The sequence below is a fragment of the Chelonia mydas genome, chromosome 2, assembly GCF_015237465.2.
Source record: "Chelonia mydas isolate rCheMyd1 chromosome 2, rCheMyd1.pri.v2, whole genome shotgun sequence".
NCBI classification, from domain to species: domain Eukaryota; kingdom Metazoa; phylum Chordata; order Testudines; family Cheloniidae; genus Chelonia; species Chelonia mydas.
The window spans coordinates 111,121,455-111,145,169 of record NC_057850.1 but is presented as its reverse complement, the minus strand read 5'-3'; the positions used below and the strand labels follow the sequence as shown (position 1 = coordinate 111,145,169).

At 40.9% G+C, this 23,715-nt stretch overlaps 1 protein-coding gene across 2 annotated transcripts in view; it reads right to left on the bottom strand.

Annotated features, from left to right (window-relative positions):
• Window positions 1–7,186: 7,186 nt before the first annotated feature.
• LOC102933374 (androgen dependent TFPI regulating protein) overlaps window positions 7,187–23,715 on the bottom strand; it is a 45,273-nt gene continuing 28,744 nt past the window's right edge. Inside the window, exons 5-6 of one of the 2 annotated variants that reach the window (XM_037893163.2) lie at window positions 20,252–20,403; window positions 7,187–8,112 (exon numbers count right to left, since the gene is read on the bottom strand). In XM_037893163.2, coding sequence (XP_037749091.1) covers window positions 8,069–8,112; window positions 20,252–20,403 — 196 coding nt within the window. In that variant the 3' untranslated portion in view covers window positions 7,187–8,068. Of the gene's footprint in view, window positions 8,113–10,237; window positions 12,037–20,251; window positions 20,404–23,715 lie in introns of those variants that run through there. The other variant, XM_043540113.1, reaches the window with a different exon arrangement.

Sequence of the window (23,715 nt, the reverse complement as noted above, 5' to 3'; positions counted from 1 at the left end):
GGCACAAGTGCTGGGAGCTAGGGGCAAAAAGTGAGCACTCTCTAGAGTGATCAACATTCACTCTCTTTCTTGAATGACCAACTCTTCTTTGGGGAAAAATAATAATGGCAAAATCCCAGATGTATTTAGATATTTAAAAATTCCTCCTGGACGGCAATTTAAGAACCAAAAAGCCAGACATGTCCGGGAAAATACAGACATATGGTAACCCTACTCGTGGCCCAGGGTCCCCCTCACTCTCCCCAGCTATTCACCACACCCGGCTTCTGACTGCTCCAGCTCCACTCTGCTCCAGCTCCAGTTCCAGCTCCACTCTGCCTCAGCATGGCTGCTGCTGCTCCTCTGCCTTCAGCTCCCTGGGCTGCTTCTCTGGTTGCTGCAGCTCTCCTCCCAGCACAGCTTGGGCCCCTGCTCTCTCCTTAGCTCGGCCCCACTCTGTCTGACTCAGGAAATTCCAGCTCGCAGGGAGGACGGGACCCCCCTGGCCTCCTGACTCCCTCATTAGTCTGCCCGCCCTGTCAGTCAGGCTGACCTGGAGCACTGGCCTCTCCCCATTGCCCCTGGGGATTGTCAGTCTCAGGGTCCTGAGTTCCCATCGACCCTTCCCCTTTCTTTGGTACTGGGAGCTAGGCAACCAAAACACCCCCACTGAGTTTTAGTAAGGGGACAACAGTCCCCTTACACTTAAATGCTTTACTAAATACAGGCCTAAGTTACTAGAAAATCTCTTCCACTCTGGGAAATATGCTTGTAGAGCTGTTAAGGCAGAGGTGACGCCGGCACATTTTTAAAGTGTATTTTTGTCCTTTATTAGAATATTTTGCCACCCTAAAATTGTCTTCCTAAAAGTCTGAAGTTGTGTGTGTATGGGGGGGGGGGGGGAACCCCTTGATCTCTGATTGGCTCAAACCATGGGCTGAGGACATGTTGAGACCTGTAGAAACACCCTTAGTGGTGACTGGCCCTCATAACTGTAGTGTCTGGGCAACTCACAGGCTTAATGAATTGATCCTCACAATGCCCCTATGGCGGCAGGGTGGGGCGGGAGGTGGGCTTCTGGCAGTAGTTTTTGATCACAACAGAGCAGAAATTGTTGGTTCAGAATGTGAAAGGAGGGGGCTGTGGCATTTTGAGGCGTGTGAACTGCAAAATTAATGAAGTGTTAGGCATGTCACACACCTGCTTTTTGGCTATTGCATAGTTGCTGGGTGATGCTAGACCACAAACTGTCATCTAACACTGCTTAACTGAATTAGCATGTCACAGTGAAAAGCAGGTGGCTTACTTCACTACTGTGCAAACAAAATGCCCTCAAATGCTGCAGTCCCTTTTTCCTTTTGGAACCTAGCCTTTAGTTGACACTAAAAACAGATTTGTCTAGAGTAGCTAATTCTGTTTGTCTAGGTGCATAAAAGTATATTATTTTTCTTACCCTGAGAGATTGCTTTGCCCTTTAAATTATGTCAGGGTTGTGGAGTAAAATGTCACTCCCAAAAGAAAGTGAGGTGCAGTGTTTGTAAAATGCACCAAAATCCTTGGACAAAAGCTGCTGTAGAAACACCCAGTATTATTTATTATTGTTGTTATTGATTGTTATTGGGCCACACCCTGAAGTTTTTTTACTTGCACCAATATTGTCAAAACTGAGTGCCTAGGACTGAGGAACCTACAGAGAATGCATACTAAGGCATCTAAATATGTCACAAGATTTTCAGAATTATTCATTTTCCTGGATGGCAAAATCCTGGTTCCAATGAAGTCAGTGTGGACAGGATTTCACCCTGGGAGTTTTGACGAAGAATTGAATACACACTACTGGATTTGGCCTATTATTATTTTAATCAACTGCTTGACTGCAAGAAACAAAGAGCAGCAGAAGAATGATTCCTAACATAAAGCCGTGGCTTCGGTTCAAGAACTGAACTTATTATGGAGGGAGATTATTAATATGAATGCCAATATACACAGACAGTAATGTCTTTCTGTGAAGCAACTGTGAGTAGTAGATCTGGATGAATACTAATAAAAAAAAGGATATGAATAAATTATTCAATGAATTTTGCCATTACTCATTGAATAATTCATCTAACAAATTGTATTTGCTCAGTTCTCATGGTTAATTCCAGGCATCCTCCTGAGAATATCTAGCTGGCTTCTTCGTGATACAAAGTGTTTTAAAGTACATACTCCATTACTTGTTGCTGCCCCATCGGAACATGTGACATTCCATTCCATTCCTGGGTGCCTGGCCACTTGAAACTGACAGCATGGTAATTAGTAGACGTGGCAGAATTTGATTTTTATTTTTTTTATAAATTCGACATTGATTTTTAAGGAACTGTTAAAATTTTTCTTTATTTAAATTTATTGTGCCTGGAAATTATTTGTGGGGGGTCAGACAATAATTATTTAATGACAATAGATGTTGAGGTTCAAAAAGTTAAAGCTTTACATCAGTTAAAACTCAAATAATTAACATCACGTCAAAATACACAAAGTAAATATTCTTAAATCAAACTCTAATAAGTTCTCAAGTTGCATTTTTTCTATTTTGCCTCTATGTAAATTTCAGTTATTACTGCTGGAAATATTTTCATTGGTTTGTGAGTACAGTGAAATGGATGTTTACCAACATTTACTGATAAAGATCTAATCCTTCAAAGCCTGTTGTTAAGCAATGCTCTTTTAAAAATGTTTCTGTCCTTACTGATCTTTGTTGGTTTGTTATTATTCTCTCTCCTAGTTTTTCTGTACTTAGTCCATCTCAAACTTTATGAAACAGTGGTTAGAAATGGTTTGGTGCAAATAAAAATAGCTAGAGAGACACCTGCCCTTGTGACTGATGGATGTCACACTTGTCAAGTCACAAATGTGATGTCACACTTGTCAAGTCATTCCTGGGCAGACACCAAGGCAGCATGATTCAGTGAGACTGGAGAGATTCCAGAGAGGAACAGGGAGTAATAGGAGGACAGCTTAGAGGCTGCAGGGTCCCCTAAAGAATTTTTTTTTAACTTTCTTCTTCAGTTGCCAGCCCATGGTAACTCATGGAAATTATTTTATATTTAATGTTACAGTGATCTGTGCAAAAACAAATAATGCACCAAACTTTCAAAGCCACCTCTGTTCAGTTTCCACTTTTTGCATGCAGTTCTGTGTATCCAATCATTCGCACCAGCTGTTATGTGTGCACAATACTTCTGGGTATGCAGATGATAGAATAAGCATTCACTCATGGCATTTGATTTACCTAGGCATGCAAATTTGTACAAATATGATCATTTAGAAGTGTACATTGTGATGAATGAAGAACTTCCCATGCATAATACAAATCAAGCTTTTGAATAACTGGTCCCATAGTAATTATTCTGCAAGTTGTTCCACATGATTGGACACCAGCACCAACATGGAAACCTATTGACTTCAATCAGGTACTACACAAGTACTGTGTCAACCCACATGGGACAATTTACAGGCTGAACACCTACATATCAAGGCTTTGTATTAGCAGTGCAACTCTCAATGTCCCAACAAATTTAGTCCTGCACAGAGAATAAGAGTCATCTTTGTATTCTAATTCAGCTTTAAATCAGTACTGTGACATGCCCATCAATGGAAAAAAAGTGTTGAGTGATAAGGAAACCCAAAGAAGCAAGCGTTGCAAGCAAGCTCATGGTCTCAAATTGAACCTCAGCTGCCCTGGACTATCTTTGTAGAGGCTTTGGTTGGTGGAATTCTTCCTTATACTGTACATCTTCTCTGGGGACCAGATTCTGGTCTCATGTACAACAGTGTAAATCTGGAATAATGTCACCAAAGGCAGTGGAGTTGCCTTGGACTTACACTGGTGTAACTTAGGTCAGAATCAGGTCCTGTAACTCTGTAGAGGAGCTAACTGATGATGCAGGTAAATGAAGAGGTTCACATGGAAAAAGCACTTGCTTACAAGTCCTGAGATTTTCCTGGCTAAACTATTGTCAAGCTGTAAGATAAGACCAACAATTTGCAGAACATTGCCTTCCAATTTCTAATACACTACTTGTTTTTAGCTGCTTATTCTGGTGGAGGAGGGCGGGGTGCGGGGTGCTCAGGTTTTTGTAGAGAGGGTCGTCCTCCCTTCCTTTAATGAGCACCAGTTCTACTTTACAAAACACAGCTTAATCTTTGGAAAAAGAAGTCAAATGATAGGGTTTTTTCCCCTCTAATGCACTTACACCTGTATTTTGTGTCTGTACCACACAAACTGGCAGGGTTAAACAATATTAGATAATTGTACCTGTCGTACACTGCACACTGTGCTTTGGGGGAGACAATTAATTGCTGGGCTTTTTGCCTGCAGGTTAAGCAGTGATCCCATCATTTGACTGGGAGCATGCCATTTTCCCTCCTATTCTATACTGTATTCAGCCAAGCAGTGAGAAAGGATTCATGTACAGCTGCGCTGTGTGAGTGGGCGGGCATCTCATTCAGTAATAACTTCTAATTTATACAGCCATGAATATCTACAGCTATAAATAAACAGTTCTGACTGGCTTTGCAAGCCTACTCAAAGTAGAGAGAGAAACATCATCTAGGCTCTTTCAGAGTAGCAGCCGTGTTAGTCTGTATTCGCAAAAAGAAAAGGAGGACTTGTGGCACCTTAGATACTAACCAATTTATTTGAGCATAAGCTTTCGTGAGCTACAGCTCACTTCATCGGATGCATTCAGTGGAAAATACAGTGGGGAGATTTATATACATAGAGAACATGAAACAATGGGTGTTACCATACACACTGTAACCAGAGTGATCACTTAAGGTGAGCTATTACAGATCTTGGGAGACAGGCCAGTCCTTGCTTACAGACAGCCCCCCAACCTGAAGCAAATACTCACCAGCAATCACACACCACACAACAGAACCACTAACCCAGGAACCTATCCTTGCAACAAAGCCCGTTGCCAACTGTGTCCACATATCTATTCAGGGAACACCATCATAGGGCCTAATCACATCAGCCACACTATCAGAGGCTCGTTCACCTACACATCTACCAATGTGATATATGCCATCATGTGCCAGCAATGCCCCTCTGCCATGTACATTGGCCAAACTGGACAGTCTCTACGTAAAAGAATAAATGGACACAAATCAGACGTCAAGAGTTATAACATTCAAAAACCAGTTGGAGAACACTTCAATCTCTCGGGTCACTCGATTACAGACCTAAAAGGGGCTATTCTTCAACAAAAAAACTTCAAAAACAGACTCCAGCGAGAGACTGCTGAATTGGAATTAATTTGCAAACTGGATACAATTAACTTAGGCTTAAATAAAGACTGAGAGTGGATGGGTCATTACACAAAGTAAAACTATTTCCCCTTGTTTATTTCCCCCCACCCCCACCCCCCCCTGTTCCTCAGACATTCTTGTCAACTGCTGGAAATGGCCCACCTTGATTATCACTACAAAAGGTTTTTTCCCCCCCGCTCTCCTGCTGGTAATAGCTCATCTTAAGTGATCATTCTGGTTACAGTGTGTATGGTAACACCCATTGTTTCATGTTCTCTATGTATATAAATCTCCCCACTGTATTATCCACTGAATGTATCCGATGAAGTGAGCGGTAGCTCATGAAAGCTTATGCTCAAAAAAAATGTGTTAGTCTCTAAGGTGCCACATGTACTCCTTTTCATCTTGGCTGTGCTGTTTTAAGATGTTGTGCAAAAGAAACGTAAGGCCAGCTCCTCTTTTGGTGTAAATCAGCATAGCTCTATTGCAATCAAGGGAGCAATGTCAGTTTATACTTGTTGACTCTGCTGCATCATGTAATTTTTCTCTTCTTCTTTGGCTGTGTTTGCATCAGAGAGAGACCCAAACCCAAGCCCAGGGGCTGATCACCCTGAGCTATGTGGACAAACTTTTTATCGTCCTGAATTTAACCTCGCAGTGCAGGTCCCGTATCTCCCTCATAGAGAACTGAGTAGGGAATGCTATCTTTTCTATAGGATTTTTAAAGCAACCTATAGAATTCTCCTCCACCTTCTGTAGATTTGCACCGAGGTCATGGAAGTAATACTCTGAAGACAGCCTGACTGCACAGGTGTAGTTGAGGGTATGATCTGCCATGAAGAACCTATGGCTGGTGGTGATGCATAAGAGTGAAAGAACCAGTCTGGACTCTCAGAGCCCAGAGGGAATTTGAGGGACTGGCAGTTAGGAAAATACATCTTCTTGAATACAGAGCCCATATGATATGGAAATCATTGAGACACAATGAATATACAACCTCCTGGTGCCATTTTTACAGAGTCACTTTTCATGAAGAACTTCACTTTAATAGAGAAAGTTTGAGAAAGTAAAATGATTTAGTATTAACTCTACTGGATTCTATTAAACATCAACAAGTGTGCACCAAAACCAGCGGGGCCCACCATATGAAACCAGATCAAGTTATCTTCTCTTTAGGAATACTTGGATCCTGTAGTTTGTTGAGCGGGCCCCCTGATATTTCTATCGCACATTAGTATCTATTTCACTGTAATATTTTGACACTGAACTTGCAATATATTATTTTGTTACTTTCTACAGCAAGTCTCCTCAATTTTCTCCTCTTCTTTCTCCCTTAATTAACTGCCCTTTTATCTTCTGCCTGCCTCTCCCTTCAGTTTTTCCATGGATCATCTTTTCCCTTTCTAAATCTCCCTGTTGTTCTCCTCCACTCTCCCCCTCTAATTCAACCAGAGCAAGAGGTGCTACAGTCCCCCCACTAGACTTTGAAGTGAATTGTGCAGGTAACCTGAAAATAGCTATGGATGCACAGATCTCCTCTTGGCTCATAGGGATAACATGATATGCAATTTAGTCCTGGCATGTTAAATTCCCAATCCAGAGCGTTACCAGGTGCGTAACATGTGAGAAGAACAAAATGTGTATGTCCACTTTGTTTTTGTGTCTTATTCCCAGACAGCTAATCCATCCAGGTTTCTCTTTGATGCTTTGGTAAGCAGTAGCAGCACTCAAATGATGCAAACAACACCCTGGTGGATTGAATGTGTTACAGTGCTGAGCTATCTGCATTGCAATGAAGTAGTAGTTACCCCACTGAAGTACTGCCAACTAATTTAAAATGATCTAAATGCATCACTAACAATATAGAGACATTCTTAATTTATGCTGACCATTCAAGTACACTTTCACTCCAGGACCTGTTTTTTGTTTGTTTATTTGGATTTGCAAAGCACCTCTCCAGGTATTAACTCTAGGTATTAACAAAATGTTGAGGCTAATAATAGAAATCAAATATATCAAGCAAGGTTAGTAAACATGTGAATGTAATATAATTTTATGGCAGGCAGCTTTATGTTAAGCAGTGCTTTCAATTAACATACTTTTTGTCAAAGCAATCCTGCAGTCAGTATAATTACTTAGCTTACTTTTGCTTCAAGATTACCTGAAACCAAAAAAGAAAAAGTTTTGAGTTCTTGTTAGAAATTAAGAAGAAAAAGTTATAACATATTAATATTTCAGAATGTTTCCTGTTGCGACAATGGTGGTTTCATGGTGAAATTTCTGAGCAGACATTCCTAATAAGTCTTCCCTAACCCAATTTATTATCTTTCTAGTTTTGGAAGTCATGGCAATGTTAAAATTATTACTCTCTTTTTTATTTTTCCATCTGGACTTCTAGAAAAACATTGGGTGAGCCAAACAAGTACTGAATAAAGAGTGCTTGCTTTCACAGGGCATTTAAAGATGTGGTGTGAGTCCCACGGCACGATCATGAGGTAATTTATTTGCCAGTTACAAGTTTACCACAGATATATCCTAATGTATATTGTGCAAGGGATGAGAAATCTTGTACACAGATGCATGCATTTCTTTATTCGTAGCAGTTGCTTTGTTTCATAACCATCCTGTAAAATAATATCATTTAATATTTTCCACCAGTTTCCATGGTTGTGATGACCAAATGGGTTCACCAGAAGACAGAGTACGTTGGAGAAGGAGTTTATCACAGTGGTATTTCTTTTCCTCTACTTCATGGCTTCAGAATTCATGGAGGAAGCACTCCTTTGAAAAGAAAGCTTCATTTGCCCTTCCTCTTGTATTCCAGTATTACTATTGTATCTCCTGTTCAGAAACAGAGGGGAACAAATTGCTAATCAAACGCACAAATAGAAAAGTTCATTTATATGTGAAGCATGTTAGCATAGTGATAAACCAGAATCAGTCCCTGGAGTCTCAGCACCCCTGAAGTTGAGTGGGATTGGGATAGGGGTGAGAGCTGAATTGTGCAGTTTGGACCGATCTTTATTTTCAAGGTAGGAGGGAAGACAAACTTGCCTGGGTTGTGCCCAGCACAAGTTAGATTATTAGCCACTGAAGAAGAATTTGAAATGCACTATGGCCCAAGTCCTGGTGCCACTGAAAATAACAAGTGTCATAAGAACAATTTTAAAAAAAGGTTTAAAAAAAGGAAAATAATGGGTGTTCTACCATGGACTTCAGTGGGGAAAGGATCTGTCCCTGTATTAATTGGATAAAAGAATATTTTAAAACAAAGGATTTTGGAGTCCAGACATTATCTTCTCTCCCCTCCATTCTCTATGTCCCAGCCTGACACTTGCTGTTAGCCAGTTGGCAAATCACTCTGTTTGCCTTCTTGTTGCACTGGATGTCCAGTACCCAGCAATGATTAATGTAGGTCTTGGCAAGCTTTTGCAGCCTACTTAAAGTACAGCAAAAGGCTCTGCACCTTTGCAGATGGAGATGAAGTGAATGCATCACATTATAGTGAGAAAAGAGGAGAAAATGTATACACTTTCTCAGGGCTTTTTCACCTGGCATGTCATTAAATCAAACTATCCAATGCCATGTGGAAGATTAATGACAGATTTATACTTTTTGCCCCTGAAAGAATTAATTGTGTTTCACTAAACGTGTATTGCAAAATGGACAGAAACAAAGAACAATATAATATAACTCTCATGGGAAAACAGTGAATGTGGAAAAGGGTTGGGTTTTTTTCCCTTTAGAGATGTGAGATACATTAAGATGGTGGTCTGAACTGGCCAAACCTTCAGAAGCCTCCCCACCCATCTTCCCACTCTTCCTGCCCTTTATCCTTTACTGTTAACAATCGTCCTCCTGCTTACTGAGAACATTTTAGAGGACGCTTAGTGGCCGACTGCCCTGACCTCCAAGAACATCCTTTGTGGGGAGGCTCTGAAGCTCTTCCTCCAGCAACAGAACTGGGTTCCACTGCTGCCCTTTTCAGCTTGCCTGGTAGAATTACACCAGATTGCACAGCATGCAGGAAGCATCCTGACGTACAGAAACATTCCTTGCACAATATCCTAGCAGAAGAACCCTCTGAGACTGACCAGTGCAAACGGGTATCTCATGGATAGAAAAAACAGGAGGTACGTGTACTACAGTGGTCATGTACAATTCTCATGGGTAGTCACCTGTCAGGGATGGTATGGGTTTACTTGGCCCAGCCTCAGCACAAGGTGCTGGAGTTGATGACTTCTTGAGGTCTGTTCCACCTCTATGTTTCTATGATTCTACATGCTGGCTGGTGTGTATTTATATGGTTGGCCTTTGCTGATGGAATCATGCTTGCTTGCTCACTCAAGTGTTTGTGATTATGTCGCCCTCTAGTGGATGGCAAAGAAAGAGGTGATAAGCCCTCTTAACACTGACAGGAGATGAAAATCCTCTAGAGATACAGGTCTGTCTTTCAAGAATAGAAGCTCCAGACTCTTGAACCCCAGTGGTCATTTGTGGTTTGACTGACAAATATGAAGCATCTCTAGAGAGAGAGCCACAGACTAGTTACACAGCAATGGCTGACAGAGGAGACAAAGACAGACTAGGCGTTTGGCTCATGAGTGCTGAGACATTAATAACACCCTTTTAATTCCTGAAACTTGAGTCCTTTCCCCTACCACAGATGTATGGAGCTTGTGGAAATAAATAAAGTTATTATTTTACTAATGTAATGAGGATACCTTGCTCATTTACACTTCAAATGTAAAGGGAGCAGAAATGAAGGTATTTCCTAGAAAGAAGAGTCTGTTTTTTTTAAAGTCTGAAAACTAAAAGCAGAATCGTAGAAAATCTGGACTGTAATAAAGAAAAGTGGAACTTGGATCTGGTGTGTTAGTTTCTCAGAGAACACAGGCGTTTTATAGTTTATTTAAAATGTGACTTTCTGGTGAGGCCCACCCCTGTATAATGCTAAAATTTGTCACTTCCCTCCCTCCAGGGAGGTTCAGATCCTTACAGCTTATCATTGTAGGTACTGCATTCTCAAATCAGAAGCAGTTCCAGGGAAAATGCAGCCGCTAGAAAGCTTCAAGCTTGCACCCTTAGGTTCCAATACCACTTTTTAAGTGCACTGAGGTATGCCTTGCCACAGTTGCTGTGCTTCCTAATAGTTCACCATATTGTACTAAGGAAGTCTGGCTGAAGAATGCAAACATAGCGCCCATAAAATGTGCAATCCCTAAACTTTTTATAACTGTCTGTGAACTAGCGTGCATACCATAAAAACAGTACTACACCAAAAGACGGTTAAGATTACGATCATGTTCCATAAGCTCGGGCATCATAAAATTTATTGGTAACTTTCTTTTTTTCATGTACAAATCATATTTCAGTTAAAAATTCCACTCAGTTTCTACAGGCATGAATGTGCACTACCAATGGCATGCTGGAAGGCCTTTGATTCTGTAGCTTCAGAGAAACTCCTGCATGTTGAGAAAGAAGGGATTTTTAAGCGCTTATAATTTTCTCCAACTCAAATCTGATTTTCACTTGACCAATGGAAGGCACAGTTGCAAGCAAGGGACTATGACTCTACTAAATTTTAAGTTTCAAACGCTAATCACTGATGCTTCAAAGCTCTTTAAAACAAAACAAAAAAAGTTGCAAAAATCTTTTTCTAGCAACATGAGGGTGTTTTTATCTCCCACAAGTATTGCTCAAAAAAAAAAAAAACCTTTCCCTTTTTCTGTCCAACTGATAATAACCCTGCCACAGATCAGCCAAAATGATATTTGACAAAATTATAAGCATCTGAAAGTGATGGTTTTGAACAAAAATTCATTAGCATGCTTAACTATAGGCATTACTGGGTGTTCTGCCTGTAATAAAGACTGCATGAAGGTTTGGTATAGTATAACTGGGTTACAGGAACTCAGGTGGGATCACACAAATAATCTGTACTTAGTAGCCTTGATCCTGGAAATTGTTCTGGGTGGGTAGATGCCTGTCCCCGTGCAGAGCCCCCACCAGTGGGGTTCTGTACAGCCCAGAGGCCCTCCCACATCCTACAGCTTGCAGGACTGGGAGCAATATTTTCTCTATCAGATTGGACTGTTGGTCCTTTAAATCAATATTCTGCCCTTGGCACTGAATAATACCAGCTACTTCAGAGGAAAATTTAAAAAATTGCTTAATGTACCTCAGCCAATTATTTTGTTGTACATTGTGGGGAAGGGATATCCTTCCTGAGATTTGGTGACTGGCCTACATCTCAAAGTTTGACATCTGACTACTGGAGACATGAAAAAACTCCTGAATCTGATTCACAATAATCAATGCTTGACGGACTTTCTTGGGAATTCCAGAGCTTTCACAATCACAGGCCATACGTTGTTTGTGTTTCATTATGAACTGGGCAGGGCATTGCCTGTGAATGTGTGAGAACTTGCTCAAACCATAAGTAGGTGTTACAAGAGTGTTCTTTGCTGGTACATATGTCAATAGTCAGTTAATACATAAGGTGCCAGTAGATGACATGCAAGTTTATGTGGCCTAGTTCTTGGGTTTTGATGAACTAATAAAATTACTTGTTGGTCTGCTTTGCAAATGGCTTCCCTGATGCACAGCGCTTCACAAGTTCTTAACATGGTGTGAGAGTGGAATCTGAACCCACACGTCCATATGAAGGCCAGAAAATGTCTTTCCTTGTGCAGCTCTTCACATCAGTTCTTACCAGTGGTGAAATCTTGTGAAGGGAACAGCCAAGTTGTTAGGAGACACAGGCTGGAGTTTGAAAGAAAACAATACATTTATACTGTGACACGCACTTTATTGTGGGGAGGTGGTCCTTTGAGTAGCTTGATGCAGTATAATTACTTCTATGGTGGATCTCCTGTATGTTTTACTATGGTATTGCTGTGCTGTACTATAGTCCAGTAGTTCTCAACCAAGGGTACACATACCTCTGGGGGTACGCAGAGGTCTTCAAGGAGGACATCAACTCATCTAGAGATTTGCCTAGTTTTACAACAGGCTACATAAAAAGCAGTAGCTAAGTCAGTACAAACTCAAATTTCATACAGACCATGACTTGTTTATAATGCTCTATATATTAAACACTGAAATGTAAGTGCAATCTTTATAGTCCAATTGATTTATTTCATAATTATATGGTAAAAAAGGAGAAAGTCAGCAATTTTTCAGTAATAGTGTGCTGTGACCCTTTTGTATTTTTATGGCTGATTCTGTAAGCAAGTCGTTTTTAAGTGAGGTGAAACCTGGGGGTACGCAAGATAAACCAGTCTCCTGAAAGGGGCACAGTCGTCGGGAAAGAGACAAGGTGGGTGAGGTTATATCTTTTATTGGACCCACTTCTGTTTGTGAGAGAGACAACTTAATTCCCACAGCACAAAGAGTCTGAAGAGACTAGTAGCAGGAACTCACATAGCACTGAACACACCTTCTGAATAAACATACATTGACAACTAACAAGCAAATATATATCCTATGTATGTTAGAAAGGCAATTGTTTTGCTTTCAAGCTATGCAGAGCTCTTCTTCCAGGTCTGGAAAACTACTCAGAATGTCACAGCAAAATACAAAGGTGGAACAGATTGTTAAACATAAGGAGTTGACAAATGTTCCTTTTTCTGTCAGAAATTGCCCTGTGTGTTCACATACAAATTATTTTATATCATTTAGTCTCATGCCCTAAGCCAGGATAATTAAACCACTCTGGAAGCAACTTTAGTTCTAACTTCACTCCTTTGGTTGTATGCCTCCTTTCCAAGCAAGTTCCCCATTTAGCATCTGGGCCTTTAAATTTTAGAGAAGCAGTTAGCTGCAGGCCTATGGAAGCCATTTTACAAGCAATTACAGCTGACTATCACAGTCTGCAACTTCTTCTCCTGCAGCCAGTGAGTGTTTGATCTTTTGTCCTTAGTGTTTGTTTTCTAGGTTAAGTTTTGCTCATTTCTTTCAGGGTAGGTATAAGCCACTTGTCTGTTTTGTATGAACTTACCGGACACTTGCAAATTTAAAGGCCCCAACTGTTTTGCATGGCTTCTCCCTAATTCATGCATTTAAATCTCTTGCAAAGTAGCTATCTGGTGATAGCCAGTAAGGCAACGAGCATCCCAGATAGATCCTACTCACATCTAGCTCAAAGTAGAGGAGTAAAGAAGCTAGAAAAGGGTTTGCAGGTCTGCTGAAGGAAAAAGAAAAGAATCAGCTGTTTCTCTAAATGTTCAGATTTACACTAGATCAGGGACTACACCAGAACCTCAAATCATAACCCCTTCCTCACTATTTTTGGGGAAGGTTTGGATTCAAGGACTTTTGATCTGAACCGCTCTGGGTGTTTTGTGTTCTGTTGGGAACAAAACCATGGAGAGGACCATTTCATCCTATTTTGGGATTCCTCTTTCAGTTTGACTGGTGGAAATATTGTAAAACCTGGGTTTTTTGTGACATTTTCTACCTATCAGAAATGGCTCGTGCTTCACTTTTGGATGCACAGACCCATGGGCCAAGCTCTTAGGTGGTGTGAATGGTTACCGAACAATATTAGAAACTTTTAGCATTAAAAAAAAATTATTAGTCCTATTTTTTGTATCTCTCTGCCTGTATATTTGGATTGCAGTGGCTACCTTGAGTCCAAGCCAAAGCAAAATGGAAAATAACATATTTTTAAGACCTCAAATGCTACATAAGGGTTTGTCTGGAAAAAATTAAACAAATTTAAGGTCTGCTAACTCTTGGCTGTCCAGATGTAGAAAAGCATATTATATTATCAGAAAGAGCTCAGAATGCAGGCTCAAAAATGGTACAGTGCCCGTTTCTCTGCTGTGGCACACAAGATATTGAACCTTAAAAAAAAGTCAGTCCTGGACTTTGGAATAATTTTGGGAGAAACATGCATGTTGTGTGAGGAAAGAGGAAATCTTTTTGTGGCCGATGCTTTTAATTTTAAGAAAAGTTGTGGTTGCTTAAAGCTGCTCACAGGTTTAGAACTGTAGGTAGTTCTGGGGTAGATGGATAAGTGGGCACAGTACAGGTAAGACTATTAAAGGTCTGTAATAGATGCAGTTCATCACATGCTGTGGGCATCAGGACTAGGAATCATCAAAATTTTACAATGCAACTGGGTTTTTCACAAAATGAAAATTCTCATGGAAGGTGGTGGTGTTTTTTAAAAAACTGAATCCATCATAGAATGAAATGGTTTTGGTTGATCAACAAAAAATCAAAAATTTCCACAAAGAAAATGTCGTTTTCTGACCAGGTGTAATCATGCCCACATATATGGTATATGTGTGTACATAATTTCAATGGATTAGATAAGTATCCAAGATAAACTTATTTGATTGAGAAATTATAAGCAATTTTATGTAGTCTTATACCTATACATTTTATGTTTATGTTGGCTAGGTGAACAGCTGAACTCAGTCTCTGCATAGATGAGTTATTACTGACATACTGAGCTACTGATAGGAATAAAAGATGAGTCCAGTGTAACCGGTAGTTGTTAAGACAATGGCAGAGAAGGTCTGTTTCAAAGAAGAGAGCTAAAACAAAGAGATGAGGTTTACTGCCAGTAATGGGGGGGGGGGGGGGGGGATAGTAAGGAGAAAGCAAACCAAGAGGGAGAAGGGTAACCTGATTGGGAAGGAACAGAAACCCGTTGTCATTGGCACCAAGGCTGGATATGGTTGTTAAAGAAGGAGAGGGAGAGATAGATTGGACTCTGGGGAGTCGATGTGCTAACTGAGACACTCTGGCAGCCTGCAGGATCGACAGAAATGTCTAAGGACATAAGCATATATAGTATTCTGTTTTCACTCAGTAGTACCTACAAGGTTTAAAGGGTGGGTGCCGTCTTTGACCTAACTGTATTTTATTCTGCTTATCTTTGAATTACTTTGGTTTTCTTGATCTTCTAATCAGCTTTGCCTTATTTCAATTACCGTGATGCCAAGGAAACTAATTGCTGGTGAGAAGCAAGAGGGAGGAAAATGTATCTGCCCTGGAGCCCTCAGTCCAAGGCATTGGGCAAAAGACTGCCCAGTCCTACAGAGTGCCCTCCAGATGCTAGCTACAGTCAGTAAGCAGCTTGGCAAAAGCGTGGTGAATTTCAGTAGTGACAGGCATAAGTGCCTGAAGGGCACAATAATTATAATGAAAAGTTATTTCTATATTTGCCAATAGGATTCGAGGCATACCATTATATTTTTCCATAACAGTAAAAGTTAAATGGTGGCATTAAGCCACTGTCCTGCCAGAGGTGCAGAACAAAACAGCACCCTAATAGGAGTTCCAGAGAGGCCTGGCACCTCAGGCCGACCTACCATTTCACCCTTCAGTTCTGTGCAGCATTCACTCTTCTTGGTGGCACACCATTTCTGTAGGCCAGCCCAGAGAAGGGTGGCACAATGGCTTTGCATTCTCTCCACCCTTCCCAGTCCCCTTTGCAGTCTGACCCTACGTCTCTAGAAGTATGCAATCACCACAACATTAGTCCACAGACATTGAGAACTTCATTTAAAACCATTAGGTTTGCTCTGCAATGAGAATGAGTTGGGCATTTATACAGCACCTTTTTTCTAGGAGGATCCTAAAACACTGTGAAAGCTCAGCAAACTAATCTGGGGCCAAATCCAGCAGTCTTTTTACATGGGCAAAATTCCTTGAGAGTTCAGTGGGATTTTTGTCCCAGAACAAAATGAGCAAGGATGGAGTAAGATTTCGCTCTTGCATATTCTATCCTACTACAGGAATAGCTTCCCTCGGCCACTCTCATGTAGCCACCTATAGGGTGGAACCAGCAACCATTGAAGAGTGCATGGCAAGGCTAGACAATATCGTAGGCTTTGAATGTGAAGAACTGAACATGCATTTAAAATTACAAGAGCTGGGAAGAATGTAATTTAACAAACAGTAGAAATATTAACCCAGGACTAATGCCCTGTACTTGTGTGAAAAATGCCTTAGAATCATTAATTATCACAAGAGGCCATGATTTTATGTCTGCTTTGAGTAATAAAAACTATACAGTGTGGGTCAGATCCTCAGCTGGTGTAATTCCGTGGAGTTCTGGTCACTTCAATAGTTCTGCATTAGTTTACATCAGCTGAGGATCATGCTGTGCGTGTAAAGTACCGGTACTTATTTTGCTCTCTGAATCACCCACCAGCACCTTCAAAATATGCATAGACTGAACTTGTCCAAAGTTCAGGGTATAGTGAGGGATTGGACGTGGTGTTCTGGATTGGGTTTATCTCTGACCAACAGATCTTAGTGAAATTGAGTTCTCCTTTTTAGCTGATTGTATTTAGCCATCAGTTCCAAACACACTAATTTGAATTTAATTTGATGACTGGTTAGTATTTCATTTTCCTTCAGTCAGTTATCATCTTGGGCATCAAATCATTTGTATTCCACTTGTGCTGCTTATATTGATAATCTCCAGTTGTTGTAACTGACTGTCTGGGTTAGGAAATAATGGAGAAACACCCATTATTATCCACAACTCTCTGATACCACATTCTACAGGCCATTACCCTCTGACCCCACTGAGAATTACCAAAAGAAACTACACCATCTGCTCAAGAAACTCCCAAAAGAAGCACAGGAACTGACACACTGACACACCCCTAGAGCCCCAACCAGGGGTATTCTATCTGCTACCCAAAATCCATAAACCTGGGAATCCTGCATGCCCTATCATCTCAGGCATTGGCACCCTGACAGCAGGATTATCTGGGTATGTAGACTCTCTCCTCAGGCTCTACGCTACCAGCACTCGCAGCTATCTTCGAGACACCACTGACTTCCTGAGGAAACTTTAATCCTTTGGTGATCTTCCAGAAAACATCATCCTAGCCACTATGGATGTAGAAGCTTTCTACATGAACATTCCACACAAAAATGGACTACAAGGCATCAGGAATAGCATTCCTGATACCATCATGGCAAACCTGGTGGCTGAACTTTGTGACTTTGTCCTCACCTACAACTATTTCAGATTTGGAGACAATTTATACCTTCAAGTCAGCTGGACTGCTATGGGTACCCACATGGCCCCGCAGTATGCCAACATTTTTATGGCTGACTTAGAACAACGCTTCCTCAGCTCTCATGCCTTACGTCCCTACTCTACTTGCACTACACTGATGACACCTTCATCATCTGGATGCATGGGAAGGAGGCCCTTGAGGAATTCCACCAAGATTTCAACAATTGCCATCCCACCATCAACCTCAGCCTGGACCAGTCCACACAATAGGTCCACTTCCTAGACACTACAGTGCTAATAAGCGATGGTCACATAAACACCAACCTATACCAGAAACCTACTGACTGCTATCCTTACCTACATGCCTCCAGCTTTCATCCAGACCACATCACAGGATCCATTGTCTACAGCCAAGCTCTAAGATACAACCGCATTAGCTCCGATCCCTCAGACAGAGACAAACACCTACAGGATCTCTATCAAGCGTTCTTAAAACTACAATACCCACCTGGTGAAGTGAAGAAACAGATTCACAGAGCCAGAAGAGTACCCAGAAGTCACCTACTACAAGACAGGCCCAACAAAGAAAGTAACAGAACACCACTAGCCGTTACCTACAGCCCCCAACTAAAACCTCTCCAGCGCATCATCAAGGATCTACAACCTATCCTGAAGGATGATCCCTCACTCTCACAGACCCAGTCCTCGCATACAGACAGCCCCCCAACCTGAAGCAAATACTCACCAGCAACTACACACCACACAACAAAAACACCAACCCAGCAACCAAATCCTGCAACAAACCCCGGTGCCAATTCTGTCCACATATCTATTCAAGGGACACCATCATAGGACCTAGCCACATCAGCCACACCATCAGGGGCTCATTCACCTGCACATCTACCAATGTGATATATGCCATCATGTGCCCACAATGCCCCACTGCCATGAACATTGGCCAAACCGGACAGTCTCTATGCAAAAGAATAAATGGACACAAATCTGACATCAGGGATCATAACATTAAAAAACCAGTTGGAGAACACTTCAATCTCCCTGGTCACTCAATAACAGACCTAAAAGTGGCAATTCTTCAACAAAAAAAACTTCAAAAACAGACTCCAACGTGAAACCGCAGAACTGGAATTAATTTGCAAACTGGACACCATCAGATTAGGCCTGAATAAAGACTGGGAGTGGTTAGGTCATTATAAAACCTAAACCTAATTTCCCCCATACTAATTTCCCCCTACTGTTACTCACACCTTCTTGTCAACTGTCTGAAATGGGCCACTCTTATTACCACTTCAAAAGTTATTTTTCCTCCCTCCATGCATCTGATGAAGTGGATTCTAGCCCACGGAAGCTTATGCCCAAATAAATTTGTTAGTCTCTAAAGTGCCACAAAGACTCCTCGTTGTTTATCCATGAAGTAGTGAAACTTATTCATAAGACATTAAAAATAAACCTGTCTTGCACTTGTCTCATCAAACAGCAAACAATCACAATAGATAAATGAAGCAAAAGGCTGTCTTTGAGAGAGCGAGAGCAGGAGCAACTGTTCTGCATGCTACTCCAGAAGAGAATCCCTGGGGAAACCTGGTAATTTGTAGTACAGGGTGGCACAGTTCACTGTTTGTATGTCTTTCCAAGGAACAGAGGCATGCTTGTTTACAAACAGATCTCTAGCTACTATACCTTGCAGTGTTTGCCATGCAATTCAGAACAATTTATATTCCTTGTAGCAGAGATACTCTGGCTTTTGATCACAGATTTGGGGCCAAATTCTTTGCTCAGTTACAACTCTGCAGTCCCTCTTAAATCAATGGAAATGCACAGTTGTGTTTGAATGCAGAATCTGGCCCTTCATCTTTTTTTTCATCTCTATGGCTACCTGCGCCAGTTCTCACCTGGCAAGTTTAAGCAAGAAAAGGCTATGGCCAAGTTTTCAAACCTGGGTGCCTATAGCAATCATCCTATTTGCAAAGGTTTGGAGCACCTGCAGCTCCTCAGTGGGGTCCAGAGTTACTCAGCACCTGCCAAATTCAGTCCATTTCTATTTAGGTGGATGTTGAGATCCTAATTTTAGGCACTCTGATTTCAAATTTTTGGCCTGAGATTTTTGTGAGTCTTCACAAATTTGGTCAAGGATAAAATATTTCCAGTAAAAAGATCCCCTCTCCCACTCCCCTTCCCAAAGCTTGCAATATTCCACCCTGGAACAAATCACAAATTTTCACACATTTGTTCTGAGTAAAATATATAAATTTCCCCCCCAACAGAAACCTTTTCATCTCAGAAACTATTTTTGAGGAGTGGGGGAAGGAGATTCAAAACCAGAGGGAAAAAAATAACCCTGCATTTTTTTTCTCACTGTATAACATAACTACCTAAAATAATATTTTTTTCTGTTAGGTGGGTTTCTAAATGGGGTGTTTTTTTTTTTTAAAAAAAAACCTTGGCTCATGCCACCAACTCGTGGCTGCAGAAGCAGAAAGGAGACATTGAATGGTTGGTTAAAGACCACAAACATGCCATTTATCATGTTCCCTTGACAGAAGCTCTGATGCTTGCACTCAGGTACATCAATGTCAGTTTTCTGTCATCGGTAAACCCTTCCTAAACAGCAGCAGTCCATAGTTCAATAAATTCTACGCGTGGGTACAAAAAGTTTAGGCCAGGGGAATTTTGATTCTGTGCATCATGGTGTGAGAAGGAATCAGATTCCAATTATTGTCCTGGCAAAAGGCCCTTCTCCAGTTACATTAGGGAAAATTGATGTAACACCCATTTTTTTGGGGGGGGGGGGGAGGATGTTACTTAAAAAACTGGGGAGCTTTATTGGAGACCCAACACCTGCTTTGTGCCTGAGCCCCCTTTAGACAGGCACACAAAGCACCGCTCCATTATTTGGTCTGCTTCCACTCTCAAAGCACATTTCAATTTTTCATTTGATTACACGTGGAAAAAAAAAAGTGAACTGACCCCAAATCATACGGTTGAGAAACTCTCCAATGTTGTAGATCCAGACAATGAGGACAAGGCTACTGCAGAAAAAGGCCGCTAGACCCCCTGGGCTGAAAAAGGTGAAGAGAGGATATACCCACTTTCCAGTTACAGAGTAAATCCACAGGACCCTAGACAAGGAGAGAAATGATTTTTGGTTAGGACCATTCAGTTAGAAGAAGAATGTAAAGATTTTCCATCCAGGAAGGAATATGTTATCACAACTATCATGGTAAAGAATAAAACAGATCAACTAACATTAAACTACTGATATGCAGCATCTCCACTGGGCAGTTAGAAAGCTGGACTCTTTTCTGTGAAGTACACATGTCATTCAACACGGATTAGAACACATGCAATGTTCTACCAGGACCAGCTTGGTTCTATCATGACCCAACTTCAGTGAGTATAATGGTATTTAAATAACTGAGTAAGTCTCCTCAGTTGAGAAATAGGGATATTTAACTATAATGTCCTTAACTATATTGTATAACAGCAAATAAGCTTTTCGACACATCTTTTTCCAACTGGCTTTTCCGAACCCACCTAGATCAGAGACACCTGGGGAGAGGAAAATGCTATTGCTCATCTTTCTGTCCCTTCAGCAGTGACCTGTCCATCGGGGAGCAGCTGGAGCAGGCAAAGATTCCCCAGCACCTCTTCCCTTTGTCCCATAGAGAAGGGGAAGGAAGAGCAACTGTAGGTAGGTAGCAGAGAATGTGGTGGCATTGTCCACCCTTTCCCCTTCCTGGGCTGTTTATAGGGCTTCATATCCTTCATTCTGTCCTGCTTCCTCTCCCCTCAAACCCAATCTACAGCTTGCTGTGGCTACCAGTTAACGTGAGTTATTTGCATACTGTGACTCTTATCGGTCAAAAGAGCCTTAAAAGTTAATTTTTTGATTGATAAACTTTTGAACTTTTTTTTATAATACACTTATCCACAGATGTGTCGTAATTCAAATGGCACCTCATTGATCCAAATTGGATTACAATCTCAAAGGTAGTTCCCTGAAAAGACAGGTAACATAAAATTAGGAGATTTGCATTATATTAGGCCAGAAGAATGGGCTGAGGCTACATTTAGCTCCTTTGCGGTGGTGGGGGCACTCACCCTTGTAATACAGTCTGACAATGGAAGAAACCCGTGCATTTGGATCACAAAGTCCTGAGTTCGATCCCCCAAGGGCTTGTCTATGTGGTAGGGTAACATGCCCTATGGGGGTGTGGTTTCTAAAGCAGACTACCATGTAGCATGTGAATTGGTCCATGTAAACCCTGCTGGTGTGCACAAAAGGTTCTCTAGTGCGCTTTAATTTAGTGCTGTTTCAAACAGTTAAACAAGCCCCAGGTCCAGCAAGATTTAACTGGCAAGCATGTTGTTCATTTTTTGTGGCCATGGATCTATTATAATTTTATTAGGAAGCTGAGCCATGTCTGTTGTCTCCGTAAAGCTGCCCCTTAGACTTTTCCCAGCACTGCCAATAGGGAGATATTCTGGTGATTTTTTCCCCACTGCCAGTATTTTCATGGGAGAGTGTGTCACTCTGTGAGAAAACACTAGCCTGCCACTTGGCTGTGTGAGTCATGCCTCAGGATATGTGTGTCACATAGATACCCCACCAGAATTAAGATATGTCACAAATCTGAGAAACAGGTAAATGCTAGAGAAAACAGTAGAAGTGTCCTTAAAGCAGGAAAACAGCTCAGCAGTAGTTAGAGAAGGCACTGGTAGGATATAAAAGAAGAGGTGTGTGAAGAAAGATTTGTTAGCCCTCAGTAAGAAGGTTGATGGGAGAAACTGGTGTTGCTGGTAATAGAATTTTATTGGGCTGAGCTTGGAAACACTAGGAGTAGAAACTAATTTTATAGATCCATCAGAGGTCCTCTGATAAGAGGAAACAACTGGGGTGTGAAACGACTGAGGAAATAAAAAAGCCGAAAAAAAGACCTCAATAGTGATAATAGGAAATATTATCTACAAGACACTAATTGGAGTCTCAGTGGGGAAAATGACGGAGTTGGCTTTTTTAGTATTATGTAGAGTCTATATGTATTTTTTTCAATATGATACACATGTCTCAGCCAATTACAAAGCCAGTGATCCTAGTCTTAGGTAGTAGGAGATTAGATTGTGTGGATCAAATTTTTCAAACTTGGGTGCCTTAGGACAGGCACCTAAATCGATTTTTTTATTAACTTAAATAAGTGGCCTGATTTTCAGAGACGCCAAGCACCATCATCTCTCACTTGAGTTGATGGAAGTTGTGAGTAATCTGGCAGGCTGTTCTGGTGCATAAATACGTATTTGGTTGCCTGTCTTTAGGTACCTAAGTTTGAAAATTTTGGCTTCAGTGAGCAGAAACAATGGACGGAAAGGACCAAATTTTTAGCAAACATCTAAAAATGCACTGTCAAATTTTGCACCCATTGTACAATTGCACATTTTGCATATGTGATTATTGGTTCAACTCCCATACTATATTCAGATGCCTATTATTTTGAAAAATTAGGTATCAATTTAGAAATGGAATAAAAAGTAGTTTTGTGATAAGAAATAGAATAGAGTATCAAGTGACAACGAATAAATAGTTCAGGGTAATCTTGAAGTAATGTTTGCACTTCTGAGCAATTATAGGAAGGGTACAACTTAGCTGATGGCACAGGGGTAGCAAGTATACCAAAACTCTCTAGTATCTGGGGGCAGCATGTATAAATCAGTAAGACTTGATGTACCATAATAACCTAAAAGGAAGAAGACTTAGGGTTTCTCCTGTCCTCTTGTTACATGTTCCTCATTTCCACTAATCTTAATGGGAGCTACACTCTCACTGAAGGAAGAAAAGTAGTCCCTGAGGTGGTATTCAAAGAGATATGTAAAATCAGGACAGGTAAAGAACGTATTGGTGCAAATTAGGTATTTGAGATAGCATTATTTCAAAATGAGAAGGTCATGAACAGAAGCTGAGCACAGGTATCTAGCACATAATATAATTGAAATGTTTTAATTCATTATCAAGATGGAGTGGACACATTACTGGAAAAAGAAAAGGAGTACTTGTGGCACCTTAGAGACTAACCAATTTATTTGAGCATAAGCTTTCGTGAGCTACAGCTCACTTCAAGTAGTCCTCCTGAAATCAATTAAAAGTATCAAAAACCTGGCCTGTAATCTTCTTCCCTGTCTTAGAATATCAAAGCTTGTATCTCTGAACTCTTGGGTTATACAATTCTAGACCTTGAAAACAGCCTGCCCTTTTCCATTTCAATTGTAAAATCAATGTAACAGCAAAGAGGATAGTAATTTAGGCGCCAATCATCAGAAATGTACTTTTGGTCATAAAGCGAAGGAGATCATACAGTGAGCTGTAGCTCACGAAAGCTTATGCTCAAATAAATTGGTTAGTCTCCAAGGTGCCACAAGTACTCCTTTTCTTTTTGCGA